Source organism: Drosophila gunungcola (genome assembly GCF_025200985.1).
Source record: "Drosophila gunungcola strain Sukarami chromosome 3L unlocalized genomic scaffold, Dgunungcola_SK_2 000002F, whole genome shotgun sequence".
In the NCBI taxonomy this organism is placed as follows: Eukaryota; Metazoa; Arthropoda; class Insecta; order Diptera; family Drosophilidae; genus Drosophila; species Drosophila gunungcola.
This window is the reverse complement of record NW_026453178.1, coordinates 1,011,056-1,021,534: the sequence shown is the minus strand read 5'-3', so window position 1 is coordinate 1,021,534 and position 10,479 is coordinate 1,011,056. Positions and strand designations below refer to the sequence as shown.

Sequence of the window (10,479 nt, the reverse complement as noted above, 5' to 3'; positions counted from 1 at the left end):
CTAGAAACCTTTTTAAAATCATATGTACTGATTATTTTCAGATGCGCTCGTAATATATTATTTTAGGTCCCCTCTCTAACTTTAGTGCTATTACATATGCTAAGAGCTGGGGATTTGTGCCAACCAGCCTATGAATTATTCCCCTTATTGATCCTTATGCTCGTCCATCAGTAAGTGCCGCAAATCAGGCATCAACTTCCACCCAGTGAAATCAATCAAGTATAAGGCGCAGACGTTTGCGATTTTACGAGGCGAACGGCATCAGAAACAGCGACAAAAAGTAAGAAAAGAAATGTCATAAAACTTATTTACTTAGCACCAGCAAAATGGTCCAAGCAGAAGTCGGGATTTTCCTTAAACAAAAGGCAACAAGAAAGCAGCAGCATAAAACGATGTTGGAGCACAGAAACAAGTGGAATGCGAAGTCAACGAAAATGGGGCTGTCAATAATCATAAAATTCCAAGGGAAAAAAATCAGAGAATTTACCAAAATCGGGGAAAAGGAAACGAATGAGAAATGAGATGCCAGGCGATGCGATGCGATGAGCTGCTACTTGAATTTGTTAAATTGCCTGTGAATGACAAATATTGTGTTATAATTTCTATTAAGAAAATTAAGCACCGGCACCACATTGCGTATGCGCATTATTTAATTTGTCTAAGTGTTGTCGCAACAAAGTAGTCGTTACTTGGATTTAAAAAGATACAGCCAAAGTGGGGAGATCTTAAAGGCCTCGAATGGCGGCGTCATCTAATGGACAGTGACATAAGACACAAACTGACAGCGAAGCCCAGACAGCTTTCAGCCCAATCCCTCTAACGTGTTTGGACTTGGCCAAGAAGCGTAGACAATGGCCGAAAGCGACAAAGCGACTTCAAGTGGGAGGCAAGACATCAAAATGGCATGGCTTCTTTAATTTTGTAGCCCAGCCCACTTTCCCCTCCGTAAAAGCTTTATGAATTTTGTATGCACCCGAAAAGTGAGCTACATTAAATTGAAGTTTTTTTTGGTACGAAATCAAAATGACAATGTTAGGTATTGTCAGAATATTGTTGCCGACCCGCAGGCTTAAGCTCTAAAAGTAATCGATTTGCCATCAGATAAAAACTTAAGTGACAATAAATGTTAAGAATAGTTCGTGTCATACATTATTTAACTGTCTCAAGCTAACACAGCAAAGTGCTAAATCAAGTAAAACAATATTCCATCTTTGTCATCTAAGACCAAAAGCAATATATAACAACGTCTTTAATTGTCAATGCTCGAATATCTTTAAGCATGGCTTGTTAATTAAACTTTGAATTTAAATATCACAAAAAAAAACGGTTGAATGATAAGTTATGGCTTGAATTAAAAATTACATGTTTACTGACATTTTTTATTTCTATATTTTGTATATACTGAATCCAAATGTTAATTACAAAGCACAACTTCCCACATACTGCAATAGGGAATAATATAAAATCAAGGGTCCGTCTTGAATGGCGCAAAAGTTCGTTGGCTGGTCGTGTCCACAACTCATCAAAATGAGCAGCGGATACTTAATCTGATTTACTTGCCTCAGTCAAGTCAGAGCCAACAGGATAGCAGCTGAGGCCCTGGCGAAAACCGAGCAAACAAGCGTCTTCATAAAAAGCGACATCTCGACCGGGCCAAGAGTGGATAACTGGGGGGCTAAGGGGACTGAATTGGTAGAGGACGAGGGACCCAGGACTTTGACTGCCATGGGCTTCTCATAGCTGGCGTTCTGCGGCGTTGTGTACATCATAAAAGAGCGATAAGATAACCATGCCCAGCGACAAGCTACCGTGGCACTTGACTGCTCCAAGCCCTCAGTGCTCGACATCGTCTTACCACCCCATAAACCGCCTTTTGATACCCTATATTTATTTATTTACACAGGATTGAAGTTAAGACTTGATTTCTTTATATTAAAAAACAATAATATATAAAAATTCTGCTCTGGGGTATATAATTAATATATTACTGAACAAAATTAAAACACAAGTATAAAGACTTTTTAGATTTTCAACTCATTGACATTGATAGTTTTCATGACTTACCAAAATATATATAAAGACAATATAAGTAGAAGTACAAAAATTATTTAAATTTTGAATTTATAACTCTTGAATATTGGTTTTAGTTCATTAGAAAAAATATATATATATTTCTAGATGGACAGTTCTATAATATTGATAGTTTTCACGATTAACAAAAATGAAGACATCAATTTAGACTTAAGTATTGATTAACTCTTCAGAGTAATATAGATTCATTTTACGATAAATCTACGACACTTGGCCGTGATAGCTGAGGTATTATAGATACATTATAAAATATTTTCCTTTTGTTATTTTTGTGCCAAATTTAATATAATTCGCATCACCAAAGTTTGATAACATGTTCAGCATTTTCAAGGGTATTTCCAGCTTAGTGAAAATTTCTCTCTTTGCGCTATATTTGATTTTCATTGCCCGACGGCCTTGGTCAAACTCCAAGCAAACAACAACTAAATCCTCACTTTCTTCTCCGTCCACTTCGTTTGGTTTCTGAGCTGCCAGCATCTTTAGTGTGATTTATTTTGGCAGAGCACAATGTACTTTCTTTTCAAATAAATCATAAATTTCGACGTACTCCCTTGCAGTGCACAATTGTTGTAGATGTTGCTACAGCTTCTGAATCCGCCACTCCCCAAAATAATGTTTCCCCTTCTCCATTTCCCTGTTTTGTTTTTTTTTTGTAAAGCATTTTCAAGCCTGAGCTGCGATGTATTCTGGCCTATGGCCGCGCTCTGCGACAGCAATTGAGTTATCCAAAAAGGCTATCTAAACAGAAAGGAAGATGTATATGCGTTTAGATATTTCATATTATATTTATTGTATTTTTATGGCACTTGGGCATTTTGGCTCAGTCGACCGCCGTTTTGTTTGTCGTGTTGAAAAATGTAAAACGGATCTCGACCCTCTGCAAGGCCGCAGGGAGAATTATGAGCTAAACGCTGAAACGATTTGCTAGATGGGTGTGGAATATATGGTTCCTTCACTCAAAGAACTGACCAAGTCGAGCGGGAAACACATGATTTGTGGCGCTTTTTGTTAAGCCAGCAAGTCAAGTGAGATTTAGATCGTTGTGTTATGGCCTTTAAGTTTGATTTACAGCAAAACACTTAGTTTTGTGGACTGAAATAACTTTCTTAAAGTTAATGTTTTTCCAAATTGTCATGTTTACATTTAATAATTTAAGAAAACGGAATATTCCCATATAAATTTAACTAACATTTCTTTATTAAATTTATCACAATTCTTTCTAGTTTCTACGAACTCTCCAACACTTGGAAAATCACTCAAATGCGTGTGATTTCCTTTTCCTTATTGACTTCATCGATTTGAACTTGAATAGGCGTACGATATGCACTCTGAACCATCATGGACACCAGAACCATTTCCACCAAGATCAGGATGTTGATGATAGCTAAAAGACGGATAATTAATAAGCATTAATTTATAAGCTTATAAAGTTACACCAAGTGAATAAAACAATTTTTTACGAGATTTCGAAATTGTTTTTACCTTATTGTAAAGTCTAGATATTTAGTGTAGTAATTCAAAATTTTGCACATTTTAAAGGTATTTTTGGTTACTAAAAATACAATAATATGATGTACTCACTTTGCTTGTAAATGGTGTGATTGATGGGATACTCCCCGCCCATTTTGATGCCATCTAGCTGATCATACAAAACCAGGTACTGTAGTTTGCAAAGCATTACCACCAACTGGAGGCAAAACATTTTCTTCCTTAGCTGATAGTCTCCACGAAGCTTTGTGATCATTCGCACCGTGATTTGAAGGGACCAAGCGCTATTATTTAACCATTTAATTTAGAAATTGTATGAAATATTTGTAAATTAATAAAATAAAATCAAATATTTACCCCAGGACAATCGAGCAGACGATGAAGGGGATGAAGAAGTACATAACCTGGTGGTACAGCTGAATGTCCCGGTAGTACAAGATGTTCATGACCAGCATGATGGATCCCTGCCAGAAGGGCATTTGCCAGACCTACCAATTAAAGCTGTTTCTAGCACAATATTTCTGTTTAAAGCCTTTTCCGGACTTACCATATATCTGGAGATGCAGAGCTTGGCCTTTGTGGGAATAACCATTGGCAGGCAGAGGCAGCAGCAACAACAGGGTGGGGTATTAAGTTGCACCGCCTCTCCGCCCGTCTCCTTCACGTAATTTTGCTCCGAGTTAACGTAACGGAAGAGGAGGGTGCGGAACACGGGTCCGCCCACCATGAACATCACGTGCATCACCGTGTGGCAGATAAACCAGGAGTAGGGCACCAGAATGGTGACCAAAGCAGCCAAAGAGATAATCGGATACAGGCCGACCATTATAATCGAGGGCCTCAGCAGCGCCTTGTTCAGGTGACGACTCAGCCGGGAAACTGTCGTCGAGAAGATGCAGATGTTGAGGATGGTCAGCAGACTGGCTATGAAGATGGCCAGGCTGAGGAAGGCAGTCATGTCTGTAAGTGAGTTCGCAAAAAATCCAATTAGTCGGAAGAGTAGGATTTGCTTTCAATCAAAAAGGAAAGGTGCTTATTGTGGTGCCTAATTGTGGTATCACAGGATACTTTTAAGCACTCGAGTGCAGTAACTTTATTTTTGAAAGTTAGTTTGGCAATTAGAAGCATACTATTTTTGGTAAATACATATTTAGTTCCCTTGGAATTAATTATTTTTAAGCACTTTCATATTTAGTAAAATAAGAAAAACACGATAAAACAAATGATATTCATTTGAAATTCAAATAATTCGACTAGTAAAAATTTAAAAAAAAAATTACAATTGTTTATTAACCTAAAAATATAGATGATAATAATCAGATGATAATATTTTTATATATTTGGGAAAAAGTTTTGATATCTATAAAATCGTGAAAAAATAATGGTCAAGGCTTCCTGAGATTTCTCACTGGTCTTTCTAAATTTTTTCTAAATATAATACTCACTTTCATAATACTCTTTGACAGTGGGGTGTGTTCGCATGATAATTGTGTTATTTTCCTGCCGATCTAACACCTGTGATGTCTCCTCTGACGGCTCCATCGATAAATAGTCCTCACTGGCATTCATTGTTCGGCTTTTATACTAAAGGTGGTAAATTCAAACTGGGGCAAGCTGGTGTAATACTTCCTGGTTTTTCTTTTTACAGTAAAATACTTCACTTCACATCTTTATCATTGTTCACACTATGCAAGTTAGCTGACTTTACACTTGATTAGCACTCATAAATGTGTCTTAAAGTTTGCATTAGCTGTTATATATTCGCAATGTGGGTGCTGTCGAGAAAAATAGGCAAAACACAAAGAGAGTCGTTAATTATCGCATCAGGTGAAAGTGCAGTATTTGTTGGTTATCAACTTATTTAAATTCGAGGCAATGCCCTTTACTAGGTTAAATTTGACGCGGTTTGTTTGAAGTAATGAGTATTATATTATAATTCACGCAATGTTAATACACTTAAGCACGATTCCATTAACTAATTAATGGAGAAAATACTTTGCGATGACAAAACTTTCCAGAAGTCTTCCTGCTCATTGAAAGTTCTATGAATCCTTACCCTAATCAGTATTGGTAGGTTCAAAGCCAACTGAAAAGAGTGAAACGTTTCGTTTGATTTTTATATGAAACCCAATCAAATCAATTAAAATTCACAATGATCTGCACATTATTTGTAGTTTGTAGACAATATTCAAATGAACGACTGTGAAACACTGTCACAGACTACCACTGAAATTTGCGATCTGTGGGGCGTGAATAGTTCATTAAAAACCAGTAAAGAGATAAAAGAAACTTATTTCTTAAATGCTCAAAAGATCATTACCTTTAAGATGTTTTTTTTTTTTTTTTTGTAAACTATAAAAATTATATCAAGTAAATACTGCCTGACTTTGATTTTATCAACTTTTTTACAAACAACTAATCTAATTACAAATTTCAAAACAAATTCCATTTAGTTAAGCTGTTAAAAGAGCATATCAACATCGTTAGGTTGTTAACTGAAACGTTAAGTTCCAACTAGCCCAGATTTTTATAAAAAATCCGGGGAGACGAGCACGTGACTGAAGCCTTAGGCGATTGAAGAGAGTTCGGCCAGGTTTTAGAAATTCAAAGAGACCGTGTTGGACTACCAAATATTAAACAGGTTTTCGAAAGCATAGACTTGTAACAGACCGGCCATACTAAAACAAATTTTACGAGTAGCTTGCCTCATTGCACTGCGTGTTATGTAAGCTCTTTGTTATTGTCCATTTCCAAACTGGTTTTATATTTTTGCACAGTAATAACGCATACAATGCCATGTTGAAAGTACCTGTAAACGCACTAAAAACATGATTCAACATCTCACAGCTCCAACAACGACCTTCAGCTCTGATCCAAAAACGTGTCAAAGTCCCCGCGGTCTGACCTCAATCTCGCCTCAGACTTCAACGAAATCCGGCGATGGGGAAGTGAAGTAGAGTCATGTCTTATCACTAACAAGCCAGAGATCACAATTCACCATCTGACGATCCAATTTCATCAGCTAACGAAAAGAGAGCACATCCATAATTAATTTACAAAACCGCCACAAATCAATTTTTTCCGACAATTAGCACGAAATTCGCGGATTCGTTTTGGTGTTTAGCACATTCTAAAATGCGTAAAACAAACCGCGAAAATAAGCGTCACAAATGTAAGCATAAAGTATATATATACTTTTGCCTGTATTTTTTAAAAGTTCACAAATGGATTTGGCACGTTATAACAGCAAAAAAAAATGTTTGAATATTTAAAAACAAAAACTGATTTCCAAAACGTGTCAAAAGAGCAAAACAATCAATGGAAATGTAGCATATCAAGTTACACTAAAACCCAATTAAAGATTAAGTTCATTAAACACACAAATTTCATTGTCGGCTGTGAAAATATGTGTTTTATTTTAGAACACCGTAAAGATAGCACAAAGGTCGATTTAAAGTCTTTTGGTTCACATCAATGAGATACAAATTATATGTTATAAGACCAACATTAATTTTTTAATCGAAAACCCACTTTAAAAAAAATGTGTATTTATTACGTGGAAAAACCATTTCATAAAAATAATATTAAAGTTGTGAGACTGTCTTTAAAATTGCCACAGAGAATTTTCAAAATGAATTGTAAACATTGGCCCCAACCGAACATTTTTCATTCTGCTGTTTATACATACATTTATATGGAAACATGGTTAAGCGAGAAACTTCTCTTAAATTTTTCCATTCATATTTATTTCTTACAGCTTTTTTGTCATCTAGTGAACGGCCATGACTCTTAGCCAAGATATTGCCGAGCTTTTGCGGGTAACCAAATTCAAATGTTTAGGCGAGACAAAACGCTGCAAAATGAATGACCAAATACACGACCTTACGCAATGCAAACAAACTGAGCAAAGCGGAAAATGCTTGCAAAACCAAAAATAAAATTGAACCCATAACGTGAAATCAAATGTAAATACAAGTGCAATGTCTGGGAACAAAAAATCAAAATCAGCACTCAGACCGCAAAATGTTATTTGTTTTATGGTCGACAAACCAAATCATTTCCCTTCTGAAATTCGCATGAGGAATTTTCGCAAAGTGAGTTGTGAACGCAAACAATTTTCCTGTCTTTGCTCACTAAAGATAGCAATTCATTAGACAATGTGTCGAGTCAAGGCATTTAAGAATGCCAGCTATTTAGATACGAATGTAATTATTTTACTTGTACGATAAGATGCTTCAACTCCAATTTATCACACATTTTTCAGTTGAAATGAATTAAACCAAAACAATTTTGTAAATACGCAGAAACCTTTGTGTGAAGTACAATCTTCCATTGAAAAATGCATTTGTGTCGAGTTAATAACTTTTTTAACTGTTAAAAATAATGTCGAATGGCGGTAAGATAAGGTAAACACTTTTTATACAAGTTAATTAATCTAATGGTTTAATCATTAAACTCTAACTAAATTTCTAAACTACAAATCACTTTTCTAAAAAAATACTTAATTACTTAAATATTTTAAGTAATTAAAATCTCGCAGTCAAGCAGTCCTTAAAAGTTGACAGTCATAACACTTCAATGCATTTTGAAATAGCCTTGACATTGCACTCATTGAATAGTTTATAAGAATTTCAATTAAAGTCAAATGCATTTCAACTTGTCTTTTATTCATTTTGATTGCTTCGGCATCAGCAAATGAAAAGAGTAATTATTCATTACATGTTCACACTGCCAGCCGTTCATGTTGCATAAAGTTGTATATTGTAAAGGGTCGATCACGAGTTAAACACATTAAAAGGGGAGAATCAATAAACAATAAAAATACATTGCACTGCAATTGGTTGAATTAATTTTGTTTAATTTTTGCACTTTTCTGTATTTTTATTAGCTGCTTACAGTTTTCACTCTCTCCGCCTTTCTCAGTTATTCAGCTATTTTGTGTACTTTTTTCAGCCGCGTGTGTCTTATTCGCTCGCGCTCTGTTCAACAACTGAAAATGAAACTCAAAATGTTGTAGTGCCCATGCTGATCACGAACGTGAATGCGCCCATCTCAGACCACGGGCTATTTGTCGGCAATATGGCTATACAACATACATGTGCTGGTGTGTGTGTGTGTCGGCCGAAACAGAAAATAGCGGTAGCAAAATACAACAACACCTGCTGACGCGATGTGCTAATCGTCATTTGTCGATTTCAAACGCTGCTGCTACTGCAGCTGTGAAAAGTTTTCTCAACACTCGCTCATTGCGGAAGTTGGTTATTTGCCGATCAAAAAGCGTTTACTTTGGCCACCTGAAGTCGCTCAGAAAGGGGCTTGTCCTGCTAACACGTTGCTAAAAGAGTTGCGAAAAACAAATATCACTCTCGATTGAAAGTAAAAATCAGGTCACACAAATACGATTTTCCAAGATTTCACAATTTTTAAAATTTAAAAAAAAACAAACATTAAAAACTAGAAAGTATTTAAAATTTTTGCATCTAAGAAAAATTCTTTAAAATATTATATCTAAAATGTTATGGCACAAGAAACCATATTATATAAAACGTTGGTTTTGCTTTCATTATATATATTATCTAAAGAATTGTTAGAAAATTATTTAGGGCTTTCTAAGCCACAGTGCAATTGAGAAAATTGCAAAAGTGTCTTCCGGTCTGACCAACCCAATTTTCATCGCCATCGCTGAGCACTTAAGCTAAAAGCTAATTTGTATTGAGAAATGCCATCAGCTTATCGGAAAGTCCAGAACTTATGAATATTGCAACAGAAACCAATTAACATGTCTAACCTGGGTATAATTACTTTTTCCAATGCTCGATGTATTCCCCAAAGAGTATAAGTCACAGAATATTGCGGTGAGCAGTGAAGTTTCTAATGGCGGATCAATCAACTCATAATTTGCACGCCCCCAAGTGGAATGAAAATAATTGAAGCAAGCAGGCAAACTTAAAAATTACTAATACAATTTGATATTCAAATTAAACTCATCAGAAAAGCTATTAAGTCGAGTGGACTTCGAGTCCAAAGCACAGCCTGAGGCATGTGTATATGTAAAAAACGAAAATCTAAGCACATCCGCTTACTAATTTAATGAGCCGACCAATGAACCTTTTTTATCTCTCTTCGCTCGCACTTTTTGTAACCAATCTAAAATTAAATGCTAATTATTCAACCCAAAAATTATACAATAAATTATGCCTCGAAGGCGAACTGCAAAGTTGGAGCGTTTTTATTGCATAAGCTGCGGCGGTAGGTCGTAAAGAGAAATTATGATGGCAGACCATGCAATTCAACTTATAATTTGCAAATAAATCTAATTGTATAAAGAGGGTCAGAAGTGATAAGGCCAATAAGAGGAGGAGATAAAAAAGGACAGCATAAAAAGAAAGAGAGAAAACGAAGAACGTTTTGAGGAAGCAAAGTTTACTAACTGATTTAATTTAAGAAAGAAATATAATGCAAACTCTCGCAGCTGTAATTGCTTTGTATATTAATTATTTAGAATTGTTAAAAGAAATTACAATTTATTCGATTTATTTTTATAAATGTAAGATAAACGTTCTAGATTTAATTAAAATTAAATATTTTACGCAACCATTTACATTCTAAAAAGAACTCCATTTGAATACACATTGAAATGTATATATTATTTTGATTTCCTTGAAATTAAGGTTTTAAATATAAATAATACTGTGTCATTCAAAGAAAAGATGTCATATGCAAAACAAATCTCCACGCCGTCTCATAAATTTCCACGAAAATCCTATGGTAACCCTCTCTGAATATTCTATTTACTGTCAGAGATGATTGCTTGCCACCATTCGAAACATGCAAGCTCCACTGCAACCTCCAGCATCCGACCTTCTTTGAGTGGCACCTCCTTTGAAGCCATCGTCCTCG

At 35.5% G+C, this 10,479-nt stretch overlaps 1 protein-coding gene across 3 annotated transcripts; it reads right to left on the bottom strand.

The window, feature by feature from the left end:
- Positions 1 to 3,266: 3,266 nt before the first annotated feature.
- Positions 3,267 to 8,601, bottom strand: LOC128257625 (organic solute transporter alpha-like protein). Of its 3 annotated transcripts, XM_052988702.1 has the most exons (7): positions 8,476 to 8,555; positions 6,389 to 6,601; positions 5,025 to 5,354; positions 4,127 to 4,539; positions 3,937 to 4,067; positions 3,673 to 3,863; positions 3,267 to 3,475 (listed from the first exon to the last, which is right to left on the bottom strand). In XM_052988702.1, exons 3-7 carry the CDS (start codon positions 5,146 to 5,148, stop codon positions 3,348 to 3,350), a joined length of 987 nt encoding a protein of 328 aa, XP_052844662.1. In that variant the 5' UTR covers positions 5,149 to 5,354; positions 6,389 to 6,601; positions 8,476 to 8,555; the 3' UTR covers positions 3,267 to 3,347. The 3 variants fall into 3 exon arrangements, with proteins under 3 accessions (XP_052844662.1, XP_052844664.1, XP_052844665.1); XM_052988704.1 differs by lacking the exon at positions 6,389 to 6,601 and having other exon boundaries at positions 8,476 to 8,601; XM_052988705.1 differs by lacking the exons at positions 6,389 to 6,601; positions 8,476 to 8,555 and adding an exon at positions 8,299 to 8,432.
- Between the last annotated feature and the right edge of the window lie 1,878 nt (positions 8,602 to 10,479).